We start from the raw sequence: 23,329 nt of genomic DNA, 5'->3' as shown, positions 1-23,329 counted from the left end.
GCTAGAGGGAGTTACTGGTATAGACATGGGCTAGAGGGAGTTACTGGTATAGACATGGGCTAGAGGGAGTTACTGGTATAGACATGGGCTAGAGGGAGTTACTGGTATAGACATGGGCTAGAGGGAGTTACTGGTATAGACATGGGCTAGAGGGAGTTACTGGTATAGACATGGGCTAGAGGGAGTTACTGGTATAGACATGGGCTAGAGGGAGTTACTGGTATAGACACGGGCTAGAGGGAGTTACTGGTATAGACACGGGCTAGAGGGAGTTACTGGTATAGACATGGGCTAGAGGGAGTTACTGGTATAGACATGGGCTAGAGGGAGTTACTGGTATAGACATGGGCTAGAGGGAGTTACTGGTATAGACATGGGCTAGAGGGAGTTACTGGTATAGACATGGGCTAGAGGGAGTTACTGGTATAGACATGGGCTAGAGGGAGATACTGGTATAGACATGGGCTAGAGGGGAGATACTGGTATAGACATGGGCTAGAGGGAGTTACTGGTATAGACATGGGCTAGAGGGAGATACTGGTATAGACATGGGCTAGAGAGATACTGGTATAGACATGGGCTAGAGGGAGATACTGGTATAGACATGGGCTAGAGGGAGATACTGGTATAGACATGGACTAGAGGGGTATAGACATGGGCTAGAGGGAGTTACTGGTATAGACATGGGCTAGAGGGTTACTGGTATAGACATGGGCTAGAGGGAGTTACTGGTATAGACATGGGCTAGAGGGAGTTACTGGTATAGACATGGGCTAGAGGGAGTTAGACATGGGCTAGGGAGTTACTGGTATAGACATGGGCTAGAGGGAGTTACTGGTATAGACATGGGCTAGAGGGAGTTACTGGTATAGACATGGGCTAGAGGAGTTACTGGTATAGACATGGGCTAGAGGGAGATACTGGTATAGACATGGGCTAGAGGAGATACTGGTATAGACATGGGCTAGAGGGAGTTACTGGTATAGACATGGGCTAGAGGGAGTTACTGGTATAGACATGGGCTAGAGGGAGTATAGACATGGGCTAGAGGGAGTTACTGGTATAGACATGGGCTAGAGGGAGTATAGACATGGGCTAGAGGGAGTTACTGGTATAGACATGGGCTAGAGGGAGTATAGACATGGGCTAGAGGGAGTTACTGGTATAGACATGGGCTAGAGGGAGTTACTGGTATAGACATGGGCTAGAGGGAGATACTGGTATAGACATGGGCTAGAGGGAGGTACTGGTATAGACATGGGCTAGAGGGAGTTACTGGTATAGACATGGGCTAGAGGGAGATACTGGTATAGACATGGGCTAGAGGGAGATACTGGTATAGACATGGGCTAGAGGAGTTACTGGTATAGACATGGGCTAGAGGGAGTTACTGGTATAGACATGGGCTAGAGGAGATACTGGTATAGACATGGGCTAGAGGGAGTTACTGGTATAGACATGGGCTAGAGGAGTTACTGGTATAGACATGGGCTAGAGGAGATACTGGTATAGACATGGGCTAGAGGGAGTTACTGGTATAGACATGGGCTAGAGGGAGTTACTGGTATAGACATGGGCTAGAGGGAGATACTGGTATAGACATGGCTAGAGGGAGTATAGACATGGGCTAGAGGGAGTTACTGGTATAGACATGGGCTAGAGGGAGTTACTGGTATAGACATGGGCTAGAGGGAGTTACTGGTATAGACATGGGCTAGAGGAGTTACTGGTATAGACATGGGCTAGAGGGAGTTACTGGTATAGACATGGGCTAGAGGGAGATACTGGTATAGACATGGGCTAGAGGAGTTACTGGTATAGACATGGGCTAGAGGAGATACTGGTATAGACATGGGCTAGAGGGAGATAGTATAGACATGGGCTGGTATAGACATGGGCTAGAGGGAGTTACTGGTATAGACATGGGCTAGAGGGAGTTACTGGTATAGACATGGGCTAGAGGAGTTACTGGTATAGACATGGGCTAGAGGGAGTTACTGGTATAGACATGGGCTAGAGGGAGTTACTGGTATAGACATGGGCTAGAGGGGTATAGACATGGGCTAGAGGGAGTTACTGGTATAGACATGGGCTAGAGGGAGTTACTGATAGACACGGGCTAGAGGGAGTTACTGGTATACATGGGCTAGAGGGAGTATAGACATGGGCTAGAGGGAGTTACTGGTATAGACACGGGCTAGAGGGAGTTACTGGTATAGACATGGGCTAGAGGGAGATACTGGTATAGACATGGGCTAGAGGGAGTTACTGGTATAGACATGGGCTAGAGGGAGTTACTGGTATAGACATGGGCTAGAGGGAGTATAGACACGGGCTAGAGGGAGTTACTGGTATAGACATGGGCTAGAGGGAGTTACTGGTATAGACATGGGCTAGAGGGAGTTACTGGTATAGACATGGGCTAGAGGGAGATACTGGTATAGACATGGGCTAGAGGGAGATACTGGTATAGACATGGGCTAGAGGGAGATACTGGTATAGACATGGGCTAGAGGGAGTTACTGGTATAGACATGGGCTAGAGGGAGTTACTGGTATAGACATGGGCTAGAGGGAGTTACTGGTATAGACATGGGCTAGAGGGAGTTACTGGTATAGACATGGGCTAGAGGGAGTTACTGGTATAGACATGGGCTAGAGGGAGATACTGGTATAGACATGGGCTAGAGGGAGTTACTGGTATAGACATGGGCTAGAGGGAGATACTGGTATAGACATGGGCTAGAGGGAGTTACTGGTATAGACATGGGCTAGAGGGAGTATAGACATGGGCTAGAGGGAGTTACTGGTATAGACATGGGCTAGAGGGAGATACTGGTATAGACATGGGCTAGAGGGAGTTACTGGTATAGACATGGGCTAGAGGGAGTTACTGGTATAGACATGGGCTAGAGGGAGTTACTGGTATAGACATGGGCTAGAGGGAGTTACTGGTATAGACATGGGCTAGAGGGAGTTACTGGTATAGACATGGGCTAGAGGGAGTTACTGGTATAGACATGGGCTAGAGGGAGTTACTGGTATAGACATGGGCTAGAGGGAGTTACTGGTATAGACATGGGCTAGAGGGAGTTACTGGTATAGACATGGGCTAGAGGGAGTTACTGGTATAGACATGGGCTAGAGGGAGTATAGACATGGGCTAGAGGGAGTTACTGGTATAGACATGGGCTAGAGGGAGTTACTGGTATAGACATGGGCTAGAGGGAGTTACTGGTATAGACATGGGCTAGAGGGAGTTACTGGTATAGACATGGGCTAGAGGGAGATACTGGTATAGACATGGGCTAGAGGGAGTTACTGGTATAGACATGGGCTAGAGGAGTTACTGGTATAGACATGGGCTAGAGGAGTTACTGGTATAGACATGGGCTAGAGGAGATACTGGTATAGACATGGGCTAGAGGGAGTTACTGGTATAGACATGGGCTAGAGGGGAGTTACTGGTATAGACATGGGCTAGAGGGAGATACTGGTATAGACATGGGCTAGAGGGAGTTACTGGTATAGACATGGGCTAGAGGGAGTTACTGGTATAGACATGGGCTAGAGGGAGTTACTGGTATAGACATGGGCTAGAGGGAGTTACTGGTATAGACATGGGCTAGAGGGAGTTACTGGTATAGACATGGGCTAGAGGGAGTTACTGGTATAGACATGGGCTAGAGGGAGATACTGGTATAGACATGGGCTAGAGGAGTTACTGGTATAGACATGGGCTAGAGGGAGTTACTGGTATAGACATGGGCTAGAGGGAGTTACTGGTATAGACACGGGCTAGAGGGAGTTACTGGTATAGACATGGGCTAGAGGGAGTTACTGGTATAGACATGGGCTAGAGGGAGTTACTGGTATAGACATGGGCTAGAGGGAGATACTGGTATAGACATGGGCTAGAGGGAGATACTGGTATAGACATGGGCTAGAGGGAGTTACTGGTATAGACATGGGCTAGAGGGAGTTACTGGTATAGACATGGGCTAGAGGGAGTTACTGGTATAGACATGGGCTAGAGGGAGATACTGGTATAGACATGGGCTAGAGGGAGTTACTGGTATAGACATGGGCTAGAGGGAGTTACTGGTATAGACATGGGCTAGAGGGAGTTACTGGTATAGACATGGGCTAGAGGGAGTTACTGGTATAGACATGGGCTAGAGGGAGTTACTGGTATAGACATGGGCTAGAGGGAGTTACTGGTATAGACATGGGCTAGAGGGAGTTACTGGTATAGACATGGGCTAGAGGAGTTACTGGTATAGACATGGGCTAGAGGGAGTTACTGGTATAGACATGGGCTAGAGGGAGTATAGACTGGTAGAGGGAGTATAGACATGGGCTAGAGGGAGATACTGGTATAGACATGGGCTAGAGGGACTGGTATAGACATGGGCTAGAGGGAGATACTGGTATAGACATGGGCTAGAGGGAGTTACTGGTATAGACATGGGCTAGAGGGAGTTACTGGTATAGACATGGGCTAGAGGAGTTACTGGTATAGACATGGGCTAGAGGGAGTTACTGGTATAGACATGGGCTAGAGGGAGTTACTGGTATAGACATGGGCTAGAGGAGATACTGGTATAGACATGGGCTAGAGGGAGTTACTGGTATAGACATGGGCTAGAGGGAGTTACTGGTATAGACATGGGCTAGAGGGAGATACTGGTATAGACATGGGCTAGAGGGAGTTACTGGTATAGACATGGGCTAGAGGGAGTTACTGGTATAGACATGGGCTAGAGGAGGAGACATGGGCTAGAGGGAGTATAGACATGGGCTAGAGGGAGTTACTGGTATAGACATGGGCTAGAGGGAGTTACTGGTATAGACATGGGCTAGAGGGAGTTACTGGTATAGACATGGGCTAGAGGGAGTTACTGGTATAGACATGGGCTAGAGGGAGTTACTGGTATAGACATGGGCTAGAGGGAGTTACTGGTATAGACATGGGCTAGAGGGAGTTACTGGTATAGACATGGGCTAGAGGGAGTTACTGGTATAGACATGGGCTAGAGGGAGTTACTGGTATAGACATGGGCTAGAGGGAGTTACTGGTATAGACATGGGCTAGAGGGAGTTACTGGTATAGACATGGGCTAGAGGGAGTTACTGGTATAGACATGGGCTAGAGGGAGTTACTGGTATAGACATGGGCTAGAGGGAGTTACTGGTATAGACATGGGCTAGAGGGAGTTACTGGTATAGACATGGGCTAGAGGGAGATACTGGTATAGACATGGGCTAGAGGGAGATACTGGTATAGACATGGGCTAGAGGGAGTTACTGGTATAGACATGGGCTAGAGGGAGTTACTGGTATAGACATGGGCTAGAGGGAGTTACTGGTATAGACATGGGCTAGAGGGAGTTACTGGTATAGACATGGGCTAGAGGGAGATACTGGTATAGACATGGGCTAGAGGGAGTATAGACATGGGCTAGAGGGAGTATAGACATGGGCTAGAGGGAGTATAGACATGGGCGAGAGGGAGTATAGACATGGGCTAGAGGGAGTATAGACATGGGCTAGAGGGAGTATAGACATGGGCTAGAGGGAGTATAGACATGGGCTAGAGGGAGTTACTGGTATAGACATGGGCTAGAGGGAGTTACTGGTATAGACATGGGCTAGAGGGAGTTACTGGTATAGACATGGGCTAGAGGGAGTTACTGGTATAGACATGGGCTAGAGGGAGTTACTGGTATAGACATGGGCTAGAGGGAGTATAGACATGGGCTAGAGGGAGTTACTGGTATAGACATGGGCTAGAGGGAGTATAGACATGGGCTAGAGGGAGTTACTGGTATAGACATGGGCTAGAGGGAGTATAGACATAGAGGGGAGATACTGGTATAGACATGGGCTAGAGGGAGTATAGACATGGGCTAGAGGGAGTTACTGGTATAGACATGGGCTAGAGGGAGTTACTGGTATAGACATGGGCTAGAGGGAGATACTGGTATAGACATGGGCTAGAGGGAGTTACTGGTATAGACATGGGCTAGAGGGAGTTACTGGTATAGACATGGGCTAGAGGGAGTTACTGGTATAGACATGGGCTAGAGGGAGTTACTGGTATAGACATGGGCTAGAGGAGTTACTGGTATAGACATGGGCTAGAGGGAGTTACTGGTATAGACATGGGCTAGAGGGAGTTACTGGTATAGACATGGGCTAGAGGGAGATACTGGTATAGACATGGGCTAGAGGGAGTTACTGGTATAGACATGGACTAGAGGGAGTTACTGGTATAGACATGGGCTAGAGGGAGATACTGGTATAGACATGGGCTAGAGGAGATACTGGTATAGACATGGGCTAGAGGAGTTACTGGTATAGACATGGGCTAGAGGGAGTTACTGGTATAGACATGGGCTAGAGGGAGATACTGGTATAGACATGGGCTAGAGGGAGATACTGGTATAGACATGGGCTAGAGGGAGTTACTGGTATAGACATGGGCTAGAGGGAGTTACTGGTATAGACATGGGCTAGAGGGAGTTACTGGTATAGACATGGGCTAGAGGGAGATACTGGTATAGACATGGGCTAGAGGGAGTTACTGGTATAGACATGGGCTAGAGGGAGTTACTGGTATAGACATGGGCTAGAGGGAGTATAGACATGGGCTAGAGGGAGTATAGACATGGGCTAGAGGGAGTTACTGGTATAGACATGGGCTAGAGGGAGTTACTGGTATAGACATGGGCTAGAGGGAGTTACTGGTATAGACATGGGCTAGAGGGAGTTACTGGTATAGACATGGGCTAGAGGGAGTTACTGGTATAGACATGGGCTAGAGGGAGTTACTGGTATAGACATGGGCTAGAGGGAGTTACTGGTATAGACATGGGCTAGAGGGAGATACTGGTATAGACATGGGCTAGAGGGAGATACTGGTATAGACATGGGCTAGAGGGAGTTACTGGTATAGACATGGGCTAGAGGGAGTTACTGGTATAGACATGGGCTAGAGGGAGTATAGACATGGGCTAGAGGGAGTTACTGGTATAGACATGGACTAGAGGGAGTTACTGGTATAGACATGGGCTAGAGGGAGTATAGACATGGGCTAGAGGGAGATACTGGTATAGACATGGGCTAGAGGGAGTTACTGGTATAGACATGGGCTAGAGGGAGTATAGACATGGGCTAGAGGGAGTTACTGGTATAGACATGGGCTAGAGGGAGTTACTGGTATAGACATGGGCTAGAGGGAGATACTGGTATAGACATGGGCTAGAGGGAGTTACTGGTATAGACACGGGCTAGAGGGAGTTACTGGTATAGACATGGGCTAGAGGGAGTATAGACATGGGCTAGAGGGAGTTACTGGTATAGACATGGACTAGAGGGAGTTACTGGTATAGACATGGGCTAGAGGGAGTTACTGGTATAGACATGGGCTAGAGGAGACTGGTATAGACATGGGCTAGAGGGAGTTACTGGTATAGACATGGGCTAGAGGGAGTTACTGGTATAGACATGGGCTAGAGGGAGATACTGGTATAGACATGGGCTAGAGGGAGTTACTGGTATAGACATGGGCTAGAGGGAGTTACTGGTATAGACACGGGCTAGAGGGAGTATAGACACGGGCTAGAGGGAGTTACTGGTATAGACACGGGCTAGAGGGAGTTACTGGTATAGACACGGGCTAGAGGGAGTTACTGGTATAGACATGGGCTAGAGGGAGTTACTGGTATAGACATGGGCTAGAGGGAGATACTGGTATAGACATGGGCTAGAGGGAGATACTGGTATAGACATGGGCTAGAGGGAGTTACTGGTATAGACATGGGCTAGAGGGAGTTACTGGTATAGACATGGGCTAGAGGGAGTATAGACATGGGCTAGAGGGAGTTACTGGTATAGACATGGGCTAGAGGGAGATACTGGTATAGACATGGGCTAGAGGGAGTTACTGGTATAGACATGGGCTAGAGGGAGTTACTGGTATAGACATGGGCTAGAGGGAGTTACTGGTATAGACATGGGCTAGAGGGAGTTACTGGTATAGACATGGGCTAGAGGGAGTTACTGGTATAGACATGGGCTAGAGGGAGTTACTGGTATAGACATGGGCTAGAGGGAGTTACTGGTATAGACATAGGGGCAGTATTTCATTTTTGGATAAAAAGACGTGCCCGTTTTAAGCGCAATATTTTGTCACGAAAAGATGCTCGACTATGCTTGGAATTGATAGTTTTGGAAAGAAGACACTCTTACGTTTCCAGAACTGCACTGTGAGTGCCCTAGAACAAATGCTTCAGGCAAAACCAAGATGTTTGACCGACCAGGAAATGAACAGGATTTCTGAGGCTACCTTTTCCATGATCGCCTTATATGGCTGTGAATGCGACAGGAATGAACGGACACTTTCTCTTGTTTCCCCCAGGTGTCTGCAGCATTGTGACGTATTTGTAGGCATATCATTGGAAGATTGACCATAAGAGACTACAATTGCCAAGTGTCCCGCACGGTGTCTGCGTGGAAATTGGTGCGCAAAAGTCAGCTACCAGTATTTTTCCATCCGAATCAGAGAAGAATGCAGGCTTCCAGGGACGGCATTTCAATGAAGAGATATATGACAAAACACCTTGAGGATTGATTCAAACAACGTTTTCCATGTTTCAGTCGATATTATGGAGTTAATTCGGAAAAAAGTTTGACGTTTAGGTGACTGCATTTTCGGTTAGTTTCGGTAGCCAAATGCATAGTAACAAAACGGAACGTTGTGTCCTACACAAGCATCTTTCAGGAAAAACTGGACATCTGCTATGTAACTGAGAGTCTCCTCATTGAAACATCTGAAGTTCTTCAAAGGTAAATTATTTTATTTGATCCCTTTGCTGGTTTTTGTGAATATGTTGCGTGCTAAATGCTAACGACAAATGCTAAGCAAGCTATCACCACTCTTACACAAATTATTGATTTTCTCTGGTTCTAAAGCATATTTTGAAAATCTGAGACGACAGGATTGTTAAGAAAAGGATAAGCTTGAGAGCAGGCATATTTATTTCATTTCATTTGCGATTTTTAGAAATCGCTAACGTTGCGTTATGGTAATGAGCTTGAGGCTGTAGTAACGCGACCGCATGTGGGATGGGGCGGACTATGAGGTTAACAGTACCTGTCTAGAACAGGAGTCGATGTCCTGGGCACGGCTCAGGTACCAGTCAGTCAACAGGTCCATGGGGGGCGTGGCCGTACGGAACCGCAGCCAATCAGGAGCGTCCTCATACAGGAAGTGGGCATGGTCCTGAGGGTTTTGATCCAACACCATCCTGGGAGACGAGGAACACAGGCACACCAACATGCAGCTATAATACCAGAGTAATGGCACTTCTGATTGATTGATAAAATAACAATCATTTGACCTTCTGGTCAGTTACCAAGGAAACAGTGGTGCAATGTGTCCTACCTGCACTGGTCCTCCTCACACCAGTCCATCTCCCTGTGTCTCTGTTCATCCCAGGGGATCACCCCCAAATTGCCTCTCTCATCCACACTGAGAGGGAGGGGGGGAGAGAGAAAGTTTGTTAACATCCTGATTATACCGACTACAGTAGATCCAAACAGACAGTTTACTTGGTAACAGCCAGTTACCTAAACAGAGCAGAAGAGGAGTAGAGCAGAGTAGAGTAGAGTAGAGTAGAGTAGAGTAGAGTAGAGTAGAGCAGAACAGGATTAGAGCAGAACAGGAGTAGAGCAGAACAGGAGTAGAGCAGAACAGAGTAGAGCAGAACAGGAGTAGAGCAGAACAGGAGTAGAGCAGAACAGGAGTAGAGCAGAACAGGAGTAGAGTAGAGTAGAGTAGAGTAGAGTAGAGTAGAGTAGGGTAGGGTAGAGTAGAGGAGCTGAACAGAACAGGAGCAGAGCAGAACAGAGTAGAGCAGAACAGGAGTAGAGTAGAACAGAACAGAGTAGAACAGGAGTAGAGCAGAACAGGAGTAGAGCAGAACAGGAGTAGAGCAGAACAGAGTAGAGCAGAACAGAACAGGAGTAGAACAGAACAGAGTAGAACAGGAGTAGAACAGAACAGAGTAGAACAGGAGTAGAGCAGAACAGAGTAGAGCAGAACAGAACAGAGTAGAACAGAACAGAAGAGGACAGGAGTAGAACAGAACAGAACAGAGTAGAACAGAACAGAACAGGACAGGAGTAGAACAGAACAGAGTAGCACAGAACAGAGTAGAACAGGAGTAGAGCAGAACAGAGTAGAGCAGAACAGAACAGAACAGGAGTAGAACAGAACAGAACAGAGTAGAACAGGAGTAGAGTAGAACAGAACAGGACAGGAGTAGAACAGAACAGAGTAGAACAGGAGTAGAGTAGAACAGAACAGGAGTAGAGCAGAACAGGAGTAGAACAGAACAGAACAGAACAGGAGTAGAACAGAACAGGAGTAGAGCAGAACAGAACAGAACAGGAGTAGAACAGAACAGAACAGGAGTAGAACAGGAGTAGAACAGAACAGAAGTAGAACAGAACAGGAGTAGAACAGAACAGAGTAGAACAGAACAGAGTAGAACAGAACAGAGTAGAACAGAACAGAACAGAACAGGAGTAGAGCAGAACAGGACAGGAGTAGAGCAGAACAGAACAGAACAGGAGTAGAACAGAACAGGAGTAGAACAGAACAGGAGTAGAACAGAACAGAACAGAACAGAACAGGAGTAGAGCAGAACAGGAGTAGAACAGAACAGAACAGAACAGAACAGAACAGAACAGAACAGGAGTAGAACAGAACAGAGTAGAACAGAACAGAGAACAGAACAGAACAGAGTAGAACAGAACAGAACAGTAGAACAGAACAGGAGTAGAGCAGAACAGGAGTAGAGCAGAACAGGAGTAGAACAGAACAGAACAGGAGTAGAACAGAACAGAACAGGAGTAGAACAGAACAGGTAGAACAGAACAGAACAGGAGTAGAACAGAACAGAGTAGAACAGAACAGAACAGAACAGAACAGGAGTAGAGCAGAACAGAGTAGAACAGAACAGAACAGGACAGGAGTAGAGCAGAACAGAGTAGAACAGAACAGAACAGAACAGAACAGAACAGAACAGAACAGAAGTAGAACAGAACAGGAGTAGAACAGAACAGAACAGAACAGGAACAGAGCAGAACAGAACAGGAGTAGAACAGAACAGAGTAGAACAGAACAGAACAGGACAGGAGTAGAGCAGAACAGAGTAGAACAGAACAGAACAGAACAGAACAGAACAGAAGTAGAACAGAACAGGAGTAGAACAGAACAGAACAGAACAGGAGTAGAACAGAACAGGACAGGAGTAACAGAACAGAGAACAGAACAGAACAGAACAGGAGTAGAACAGAACAGAGAGTAGAACAGAACAGGAGTAGAACAGAACAGAACAGGAGTAGAACAGAACAGAACAGTAGAACAGAACAGAACAGAACAGGAGTAGAACAGAACAGAGTAGAACAGAACAGAACAGAACAGGAGTAGAACAGAACAGGAGTAGAACAGAACAGGAGTAGAACAGAACAGGAGTAGAACAGAACAGGAGTAGAACAGAACAGAACAGAACAGAACAGGAGTAGAGCAGAACAGGAGTAGAACAGAACAGGAGTAGAACAGAACAGGAGTAGAACAGAACAGAACAGGAGTAGAACAGAACAGGAGTAGAACAGAACAGAACAGAACAGGAGTAGAGCAGAACAGGAGTAGAACAGAACAGAACAGAACAGGAGTAGAGCAGAACAGGAGTAGAACAGAACAGAACAGGAGTAGAGCAGAACAGGAGAAGAGTAGAACAGGGTAGAACAGAACAGGAGTAGAACAGAACAGGAGTAGAACAGAACAGAACAGAACAGAACAGGAGTAGAACAGAACAGAACAGGAGTAGAACAGAACAGGAGTAGAACAGAACAGGAGTAGAACAGAACAGAACAGGAGTAGAGCAGAACAGGAGTAGAACAGAACAGAGGAGTAGAACAACAGAACAGGAGTAGAGTAGAACAGAGTAGGAGTAGAACAGAACAGAACAGAACAGGAGTAGAACAGAACAGCAGTAGAACAGAACAGAACAGGAGTAGAGCAGAACAGGGTAGAACAGAAGCCTTCAGTGGTAATATCTTAGCATGAATCAGAGAAACCAACAGCTGTCTAGAAACAGAAAGAAACTCAGCTAGAAAGCAATAGATTATGTCCTCAATGGCACCCTATGCCCTATAGACCATAGTCTAAAGTAGTGCACTACAGCCCTATAGACCCTAGTCTAAAGTAGTGCACTACAGCCCTATAGACCCTAGTCAAAAGTAGTGCACTACAGCCCTATAGACCCTAGTCTAAAGTAGTGCACTACAGCCCTATAGACCCTGGTCTAAAGTAGTGCACTACAGCCCTATAGACCCTGGTCTAAAGTAGTGCACTACAGCCCTATAGATCCTAGTCAAAAGTAGTGCACTACAGCCCTATAGACCCTGGTCTAAAGTAGTGCACTACAGCCCTATAGACCCTAGTCTAAAGTAGTGCACTACAACCCTATAGACCCTGGTCTAAAGTAGTGCACTACAGCCCTATAGACCCTGGTCTAAAGTAGTGCACTACAGCCCTATAGACCCTAGTCTAAAGTAGTGCATTACAGCCCTATAGACCCTGGTCTAAAGTAGTGCACTACAGCCCTATAGACCCTGGTCTAAAGTAGTGCACTACAGCCCTATAGACCCTAGTCTAAAGTAGTGCACTACAGCCCTATAGACCCTAGTCTAAAGTAGTGCACTACAGCCCTATAGACCCTAGTCTAAAGTAGTGCACTACAGCCCTATAGACCCTGGTCTAAAGTAGTGCACTACAGCCCTATAGACCCTAGTCAAAAGTAGTGCACTACAGCCCTATAGACCCTAGTCAAAAGTAGTGCACTACAGCCCTATAGACCCTTGTCAAAAGTAGTGCACTACAGGCCTATAAACACTGGTCAAAAGTAGTGCACTACAGCCCTATAAACACTGGTCAAAAGTAGTGCACTACAGCCCTATAGACCCTTGTCAAAAGTAGTGCACTACAGCCCTATAAATACTGGTCAAAAGTAGTGCACTACAGCCCTATAGACCCTTGTCAAAAGTAGTGCACTACAGCCCTATAAACACTGGTCAAAAGTAGTGCACTACAGCCCCATGGACCCTTGTCAAAAGTAGTGCACTACAGCCCTATAAACACTGGTCAAAAGTAGTGCACTACAGCCTTATAGACCCTTGTCAAAAGTAGTGCACTACAGCCCCATGGACCCTTGTCAAAAGTAGTGCACTACAGCCCTATAAACACTGGTCAAAAGTAGTGCACTACAGCCCTATAAACACTGGTCAAAAGTAGTGCACTACAGCCCTATAGACCCTAGTCTAAAGTAGTGCACTACAGCCCTATAAACACTGGTCAAAAGTAGTGCACTACAGCCCTATAGACCCTTGTCAAAAGTAGTGCACTACAGCCCTATAGACCCTTGTCAAAAGTAGTGCACTACAGCCCTATAGACCCTTGTCAAAAGTAGTGCACTACAGCCCTATAGACCCTTGTCAAAAGTAGTGCACTACAGCCCTATAGACCCTAGTCAAAAGTAGTGCACTACAGCCCTATAGACCCTTGTCAAAAGTAGTGCACTACAGCCCTATAGACCCTTGTCAAAAGTAGTGCACTACAGCCCTATAGACCCTTGTCAAAAGTAGTGCACTACAGCCCCATGGACCCTGGTCTAAAGTAGTGCACTACAGCCCTATAGACCCTTGTCAAAAGTAGTGCACTACAGCCCTATAGACCCTTGTCAAAAGTAGTGCACTACAGCCCTATAAACACTGGTCTAAAGTAGTGCACTACAGCCCTATAAACACTGGTCTAAAGTAGTGCACTACAGCCCCATGGACCCTGGTCTAAAGTAGTGCACTACAGCCCTATAGACCCTGGTCTAAAGTAGTGCACTACAGCCCTATAGACCCTGGTCTAAAGTAGTGCACTACAGCCCTATAGACCCTGGTCTAAAGGAGTGCACTACAGCCCTATAGACCCTGGTCTAAAGGAGTGCACTACAGCCCCATGGACCCTGGTCAAAAGTAGTGCACTACAGCCCTATAGACCCTGGTCTAAAGTAGTGCACTACAGCCCTATAGACCCTGGTCAAAAGTAGTGCACTACAGCCCTATAAACACTGGTCAAAAGTAGTGCACTACAGCCCTATAAACACTGGTCAAAAGTAGTGCACTACAGCCCTATAAACACTGGTCAAAAGTAGTGCACTACAGCCCTATAAACACTGGTCAAAAGTAGTGCACTACAGCCCTATAAACACTTGTCAAAAGTAGTGCACTGTGAAGGGGATAGGATTCCAGTTGGAACGTGTCCAGCCCTATAGACTGTAGTGCACTGTGAAGGGGATAGGATTCCAGTTGGAACGTGTCCAGCCCTATAGACTGTAGTGCACTGTGAAGGGGATAGGATTCCAGTTGGAACGTGTCCAGCCCTATAGACTGTAGTGCACTGTGAAGGGGATAGGATTCCAGTTGGAACGTGTCCAGCCCTAGACTGTAGTGCACTGTGAAGGGGCTAGGATTCCAGTTGGAACGTGTCCAGCCCTATAGACTGTAGTGCACTGTGAAGGGGATAGGATTCCAGTTGGAACGTGTCCAGCCCTATAGACTGTAGTGCACTGTGAAGGGGATAGGATTCCAGTTGGACCGTGTCCAGCCCTATAGACTGTAGTGCACTGTGAAGGGGATAGGATTCCAGTTGGAACGTGTCCAGCCCTATAGACTGTAGTGCACTGTGAAGGGGATAGGATTCCAGTTGGAACGTGTCCAGCCCTAGACTGTAGTGCACTGTGAAGGGGCTAGGATTCCAGTTGGAACGTGTCCAGCCCTATAGACTGTAGTGCACTGTGAAGGGGATAGGATTCCAGTTGGACCGTGTCCAGCCCTATAGACTGTAGTGCACTGTGAAGGGGCTAGGATTCCAGTTGGAACGTGTCCAGCCCTATAGACTGTAGTGCACTGTGAAGGGGATAGGATTCCAGTTGGAACGTGTCCAGCCCTAGACTGTAGTGCACTGTGAAGGGGATAGGATTCCAGTTGGAACGTGTCCAGCCCTATAGACTGTAGTGCACTGTGAAGGGGATAGGATTCCAGTTGGACCGTGTCCAGCCCTATAGACTGTAGTGCACTGTGAAGGGGATAGGATTCCAGTTGGACCGTGTCCAGCCCTATAGACTGTAGTGCACTGTGAAGGGGATAGGATTCCAGTTGGACCGTGTCCAGCCCTATAGACTGTAGTGCACTGTGAAGGGGATAGGATTCCAGTTGGAACGTGTCCAGCCCTAGACTGTAGTGCACTGTGAAGGGGCTAGGATTCCAGTTGGAACGTGTCCAGCCCTAGACTGTAGTGCACTGTGAAGGGGATAGGATTCCAGTTGGAACGTGTCCAGCCCTAGACTGTAGTGCACTGTGAAGGGGATAGGATTCCAGTTGGAACGTGTCCAGCCCTATAGACTATAGTGCACTGTGAAGGGGATAGGATTCCAGTTGGAACGTGTCCAGCCCTAGACTGTAGTGCACTGTGAAGGGGCTAGGATTCCAGTTGGAACGTGTCCAGCCCTATAGACTGTAGTGCACTGTGAAGGGGATAGGATTCCAGTTGGAACGTGTCCAGCCCTAGACTGTAGTGCACTGTGAAGGGGCTAGGATTCCAGTTGGAACGTGTCCAGCCCTATAGACTGTAGTGCACTGTGAAGGGGATAGGATTCCAGTTGGAACGTGTCCAGCCCTATAGACTATAGTGCACTGTGAAGGGGCTAGGATTCCAGTTGGAACGTGTCCAGCCCTATAGCCCCACGAGTCGGTTGGCGCAACGCTCTAACTCTTCCCCCTCTCCTTCAGGCCGACACACGTCTGAGACATAAATAACAGACTTCTAGAAGCCGCGCGAGTCGGTCGGCGCAACGCTCTAACTCTTCCCCCTCTCCTTCAGGCTGACACACGTCTGAGACAAGCAGGAATGAACAGAAAGAAATCAGAGGAGACAAACAGGCGACGCTTCCTCGCGTGCCCCCCTGCTGCCACAACCCAGTGACAAACACACAGACTCATGGGAAACGAGAGACCTGCTTTTATCTGTGTGATTTATGCACACTTCTTATTCTAAAATGGATTCAATTGCTGTTTTTTTCTCCTCAATCTACACACAATACTCCATAATGACAAAGAAATGAATGTAATTAAATATTAGATATAGATCAAGTAATTACTTTCTGAATCCACTGTACAGTGGTAGGTCCACTAAGAGTTGTAATTATGCTGCAGGTAATGTGTGGGTTAGTACGGTACCCTGCGTCACCACGTCATTACTCCAGACCACCACCAGGGGGAGTCAGAGGTAATGTGTGGGTTAGTACGGTACCCTGCGTCACCACGTCATTACTCCAGACCACCACCAGGGGGAGTCAGAGGTAATGTGTGGGTTAGTACGGTACCCTGCGTCACCACGTCATTACTCCAGACCACCACCAGGGGGAGTTAGAGGTAATGTCTGGGTTAGTACGGTACCCTGCGTCACCACGTCATTACTCCAGACCACCACCAGGGGGAGTTAGAGGTAATGTCTGGGTTAGTACGGTACCCTGCGTCACCATGTCATTACTCCAGACCACCACCAGGGGGAGTCAGAGGTAATGTGTGGGTTAGTACGGTACCCTGCGTCACCACGTCATTACTCCAGACCACCACCAGGGGGAGTTAGAGGTAATGTGTGGGTTAGTACGGTACCCTGCGTCACCACGTCATTACTCCAGACCACCACCAGGGGGAGTCAGAGGTAATGTGTGGGTTAGTACGGTACCCTGCGTCACCACGTCATTACTCCAGACCACCACCAGGGGGAGTTAGAGGTAATGTGTGGGTTAGTACGGTACCCTGCGTCACCACGTCATTACTCCAGACCACCACCAGGGGGAGTCAGAGGTAATGTGTGGGTTAGTACGGTACCCTGCGTCACCACGTCATTACTCCAGACCACCACCAGGGGGAGTCAGAGGTAATGTGTGGGTTAGTACGGTACCCTGCGTCACCACGTCATTACTCCAGACCACCACCAGGGGGAGTTAGAGGTAATGTGTGGGTTAGTACGGTACCCTGCGTCACCACGTCATTACTCCAGACCACCACCAGGGGGAGTTAGAGGTAATGTGTGGTTTAGTACAGTACCCTGCATCACTACCTCAGACCAGCACTAGGGGGAGTTAGAGGTAATGTGTGGTTTAGTACAGTACCTCTGCATCACTACCTCAGACCACCACTAGGGGGAGTTAGCGCACTGCTTACGCTTTTGGATCCTGGTCTTCATAAATCTATTGTTAGGTCTTCGCGCCGTTTTTTCGTAATGTTTTTGTTTAAATCACACAGCGGTTGCATTAAGAACCAGTGTATCTATAATTATATGTAGAACATGTATCTTTCGTCAAAGTTTATGATGACTATTTCTGTTATCTGTTAGCTCTCTAACTACTCCGGATATTTTGGAGGCATTTCTGAACATGGCGTCAATGTAAACCGAGATTTGTGGATATAAAGATGCATATTATCGAACAAAGCATAAATGTATTGTGTAACATGATGTCATATGAGTGTCATCGGAATGAAGATTATCAAAGGTTAGTGATTCATTTTCTCTAATTCTGCTTTTGTGACCATCTTTGGCTGGGAAAAATGGCTGTGTGTTTTGGGGATTTTGTGGTGATCTAACATAAATATACATTGTGTTTTCACTGTAAAGCATTTAAAAAATGAGACAAGATGGGTAGATGAACAAGATGTTTATCTTTCATTTGCTGCATTGGACTAGTCAATGTGTGAAAGTAAAATATTTCTAAAACGTAGTTTTGAATTTCCCGCGCTGCCTTTTCAGTGTAATGTTGGGGGGGGGTGGCTAGCGGAACCTTTTCAGTGGAATGTTGGGGGGGGGTGCTCGCGGAACCCCTAGCCATAAGACGTTTTAAATGAATGTCGTGGGGGGGGGGGGTGACGCTAGCCTTTTCAGCGGAATGTCGGGGGGGTGGCGCCATAAGAAGTTTTAAAGGACGGAAGACTGGAAGTACTTTAAAGTATTTTTTACTCTAAGTACTGCATAGTAGTGGTGTTTATCATACAACACATATATTAATCAAGATGGTACTGATCGATAACGATCGCCCCCAAAATAGATATACCAACTCAATCTTCCTGCATCCCTCTCTCCCTTTCTCTCTCTCTCTCTCGCTCTGTTCTCTAAAAACTCATGGTCTAGGGAGAAAACATTGTCTTTAGAAGGCAGCGAAAGTGAGACAGAGAACAACCGTGACAGAGAGCGACAGAGAGCGACAGAGAGAGACAGAGAGAGCGACAGAGAGTGCGACAGAGAGTGACAGAGAGAGAGAGTGACAGAGAGTGACAGAGAGAGAGAGTGACAGAGAGTGACAGAGAGAGAGAGAGAGCGACAGAGAGTGACAGAGAGAGAGAGCGACGGAGAGCGACAGAGAGAGACAGAGAGAGACAGAGAGAGAGAGCGTGACAGAGAGCGCGACAGAGAGCGCGACAGAGAGCGCGACAGAGAGCGCGACAGAGAGCGACGACAGAGAGAGCGACAGAGAGCGCGACAGAGTGCGCGACAGAGTGCGCGACAGAGTGCAGAGTGCGACAGAGTGCGACAGTGACAGAGTGCAGAGTGCGACAGAGTGACAGAGTGCGCGACAGAGTGCGACAGAGTGCGACAGTGACAGAGAGTGACAGAGAGTGACAGAGAGAGAGAGAGCGACAGAGAGCGACAGAGAGCGACAGAGAGAGACAGAGAGAGAGAGAGCGACAGAGAGCAGAGAGCGACAGAGAGCGCGACAGAGTGCGCGACAGAGTGCGCGACAGAGTGCGCGACAGAGTGCGCGACAGAGAGCGACAGAGAGAGACAGAGAGAGACAGAGAGAGACAGAGAGAGACAGAGAGCGACAGAGCGAGAGAGAGCAGAAGAGAAAGAGAGCACAGAGAGCAGACATCAATGAAATAAGTTAATTATTCATTCTACCCATGTTCCTCAGATCTACATCAGCCTCTACTAGAGCGAGAGAAACCGAAAGAAATAGGGGCGAGAGAGAGAAAAAGGGAGAGACCAAATCATGAGAAAACAAAAAGATAATTACTTTGTACGACCATATTAGGAGACATTTCCCTCAGATTACACAGACCCACAAAGGATTCGAAAACAAATCCAATGTTGATTAAGAGAGAGAGATTTGTGGACACCTAGGGACAGGTGTGTTCGAGACGTCAGGGTAATAATGGCTATGCCGGGGTGGAGGGGGTAGAGAGCGAGGGGAAGAGAGAGGAGGGGGTAGAGAGTGAGGGGAATAGAGAGAGAGATTTGTGGACACCTAGGGACAGGTGTGTTCGAGAAACTTTACAAGCCCTACGACATTACGATGAAGAAACTTCTATTTCTCCTCTAGTCAGACTGATGTTTTCGGAGTCCGTTCTGCTGCAGGCAGAGCCAGCAGAGCCCTGCCGGGGAGCAGTTACCGCTGAGACTGGAGGGAAGCCGGAAACTACAGTACCAGAGCCGTGATGGATTCCCATAAACTCCGCACAGCAGAACAGGGTAATGGCTATGCCGGGGTGGAGGGGGTAGAGAGCGAGGGGAAGAGAGAGGAGGGGGTAGAGAGTGAGGGGAATAGAGAGAGGAGGGGGTGGAGAGCGAGGGGGGGAATAGAGAGAGGAGGGGGTGGAGAGCGAGGGGAAGAGAGAGGAGGGGGTAGAGAGGAGGAGGGGAATAGAGAGAGGGGGGGGGTAGAGAGTGAGGGGAATAGAGAGGAGGGGGTGGAGAGCGAGGGGAATAGAGAGGAGGGGTAGAGAGCGAGGGGAAGAGAGAGGAGGGGTAGAGAGCGAGGGGAAGAGAGAGGAGGGGTGGAGAGCGAGGGGAAGAGAGAGGAGGGGGGTGGAGAGAGAGGGGAATAGAGGGAGGGGGTGGATTACCACACTGTCTGTGTGGTTGGATCATTTCAGTTTGATGTGTACGCCAAGTACTACTGGATGGGGGTGCACTCTGCTGTTTAATGAGGTCCATAATCATCTCCTCTGTTTTGTTGACGTTGTTTTCCTGGCACCACACTCCGAGGGCCCTCACCTCCTCCCTGTAGGCTGTCTGGTCATGGTTGGTAATCAAGTCTACTACTGTTGTGTAGTCTGCAACTTGATGGTTGAGTGGGAGGCGTGCGTGGCCACGCAGTCGTGGGTGAACAGGGAGTACAGGAGAGGGCTCAGAACGCATCCTTGTGGGGCCCCAGTGTTGAGGATCAGCGGGAAGGAGATGTTGTTGCCTACCCTCACCACCTGGGGGCGGCCCGTCAGGAAGTCCAGTACCCAGTTGCACAGGGTGGGATCGAGACCCAGAGTCTCGAGCTTGATGACGAGCTTGCAAGGGTACTATGGTGTTAAATGCTGAGCTGTAGTCGATGAACAGCATTCTCACATAGGTATTCCTCTTGTCCAGATGGGTTAGGGCAGTGTGGTTGAGATTTCATCGTCTGTGGACCTATTTGGGCGGTAAGCAAATTGGAGTGGGTCTAGGGTGTCAGGTAGGGTGGAGGTGATATGGTCCTTGACTAGTCTCTCAAAGCACTTCATGATGAAGGAAAGTGAGTGCTACGGGGCGGGGCGGTAGTCGTTTAGCTCAGTTACCTTTGCCTTCTTGGGAACAGGACATCATGTGGGGACAGCAGACTGGGACAGGGAGAATATATCCGTCAACACTCTAGTCAGCTGGTCTGCACATGCTCTGAGGACGCGGCTGGGGATGCCGTCTGGGCCTGCAGCCTTGTGAGGGTTAACAAGCTTAAATGTCTTACTCACGTCGACCACGAAGGACCACAGTCCCTACTCACGTCGACCACGGAGGACCACAGTCCCTACTCACGTCGACCACGGAGGACCACAGTCCTTACTCACGTCGACCACGGAGGACCACAGTCCCTACTCACGTCGACCACGGAGGACCACAGTCCTACTCACGCCGACCACGGAGGACCACAGTCCTTACTCACGCCGACCACGGAGGACCACAGTCCCTACTCACGTCGACCACGGAGGACCACAGTCCTTACTCACGTCGACCACGGAGGACCACAGTCCTTACTCACGTCGACCACGGGGGACCACAGTCCTTACTCACGTCGACCACGGGGGACCACAGTCCCTACTCACGTCGACCACAGTCCTTACTCACGTCGACCACGGGGGACCACAGTCCTTACTCACGTCGACCACGGAGGACCACAGTCCTTACTCACGTCGACCACGGGGGACCACAGTCCCTACTCACGTCGACCACGGAGGACCACAGTCCTTACTCACGTCGACCACGGAGGACCACAGTCCCTACTCACGTCGACCACGGAGGACCACAGTCCCTACTCACGTCGACCACGGGGGACCACAGTCCCTACTCACGTCGACCACGGAGGACCACAGTCCCTACTCACGTCGACCACGGGGGACCACAGTCCCTACTCACGTCGACCACGGGGGACCACAGTCCCTACTCACGTCGACCACGGAGGACCACAGTCCTTACTCACGTCGACCACGGAGGACCACAGTCCTTACTCACGTCGACCACGGGGACCACAGTCCTTACTCACGTCGACCACGGGGGACCACAGTCCTTACTCACGTCGACCACGGGGGACCACAGTCCTTACTCACGTCGACCACGGAGGACCACAGTCCCTACTCACGTCGACCACGGAGGACCACAGTCCCTACTCACGACGACCACGGGGGACCACAGTCCTTACTCACGACGACCACAGTCCCTACTCACGTCGACCACGGGGGACCACAGTCCCTACTCACGTCGACCACGGGGGACCACAGTCCCTACTCACGACGACCACAGTCCCTACTCACGTCGACCACAGTCCCTACTCACGTCGACCACGGAGGACCACAGTCCCTACTCACGACGACCACGGGGGACCACAGTCCTTACTCACGACGACCACAGTCCCTACTCACGTCGACCACAGTCCTTACTCACGTCGACCACGGAGGACCACAGTCCTTACTCACGTCGACCACGGGGGACCACAGTCCTTACTCACGTCGACCACGGGGGACCACAGTCCCTACTCACGTCGACCACGGAGGACCACAGTCCCTACTCACGACGACCACGGGGGACCACAGTCCTTACTCACGACGACCACAGTCCCTACTCACGTCGACCACAGTCCTTACTCACGTCGACCACGGAGGACCACAGTCCTTACTCACGTCGACCACGGGGGACCACAGTCCTTACTCACGTCGACCACGGAGGACCACAGTCCTTACTCACGTCGACCACGGAGGACCACAGTCCTTACTCACGTCGACCACGGAGGACCACAGTCCTTACTCACGTCGACCACGGAGGACCACAGTCCCTACTCACGCCGACCACGGAGGACCACAGTCCTTACTCACGCCGACCACGGAGGACCACAGTCCTTACTCACGACGACCACGGAGGACCACAGTCCTTACTCACGTCGACCACGGAGGACCACAGTCCTTACTCACGCCGACCACGGAGGACCACAGTCCCTACTCACGTCGACCACGGAGGACCGCCAGTCCCTACCACGTCGACCACGGGGGACCACAGTCCTTACTCACATCGACCACGGAGGACCACAGTCCTTACTCACGTCGACCACGGAGGACCACAGTCCTTACTCACGTCGACCACGGGGACCACAGTCCTTACTCACGTCGACCACGGAGGACCACAGTCCTTACTCACGTCGACCACGGAGGACCACAGTCCTTACTCACGTCGACCACGGGGGACCACAGTCCTTAGTCACGTCGACCACGGGGACCACAGTCCTTACTCACGTCGACCACGGGGACCACAGTCCTTACTCACGTCGACCACGGGGGACCACAGTCCCTACTCACGTCGACCACGGAGGACCACAGTCCCTACTCACGTTGACCACGGAGGACCACAGTCCCTACTCACATTGACCACGGAGGACCACAGTCCTTACTCACGTCGACCACGGAGGACCACAGTCCCTACTCACGTCGACCACGGAGGACCACAGTCCCTACTCACGTTGACCACGGAGGACCACAGTCCTTACTCACATCGACCACGGAGGACCACAATCCCTACTCACGTCGACCACGGAGGACCACAGTCCCTACTCACGTCGACCACGGAGGACCACAGTCCCTACTCACGTTGACCACGGAGGACCACAGTCCTTACTCACATCGACCACGGAGGACCA

At 49.5% G+C, this 23,329-nt stretch overlaps 1 protein-coding gene across 2 annotated transcripts in view; it reads right to left on the bottom strand.

Annotated features, from left to right (window-relative positions):
• The window catches only part of nbas (NBAS subunit of NRZ tethering complex), a 384,598-nt gene that overhangs the window by 236,933 nt on the left and 124,336 nt on the right, over window positions 1-23,329 (bottom strand). For both annotated transcript variants that reach the window (XM_052524617.1, XM_052524618.1), the window contains exons 22-23: window positions 9,448-9,534; window positions 9,157-9,310 (exon numbers count right to left, since the gene is read on the bottom strand). In XM_052524617.1, the coding sequence (XP_052380577.1) occupies window positions 9,157-9,310; window positions 9,448-9,534 (241 nt within the window). The remainder of the gene's footprint in view (window positions 1-9,156; window positions 9,311-9,447; window positions 9,535-23,329) is intronic.

The sequence above is a fragment of the Oncorhynchus keta genome, chromosome 8 (genome assembly GCF_023373465.1).
Source record: "Oncorhynchus keta strain PuntledgeMale-10-30-2019 chromosome 8, Oket_V2, whole genome shotgun sequence".
Lineage (NCBI taxonomy): Eukaryota > Metazoa > Chordata > Actinopteri > Salmoniformes > Salmonidae > Oncorhynchus > Oncorhynchus keta.
Note: the sequence above shows the minus strand (reverse complement) of the source record. Positions and strands in the feature narration are given on the sequence as shown.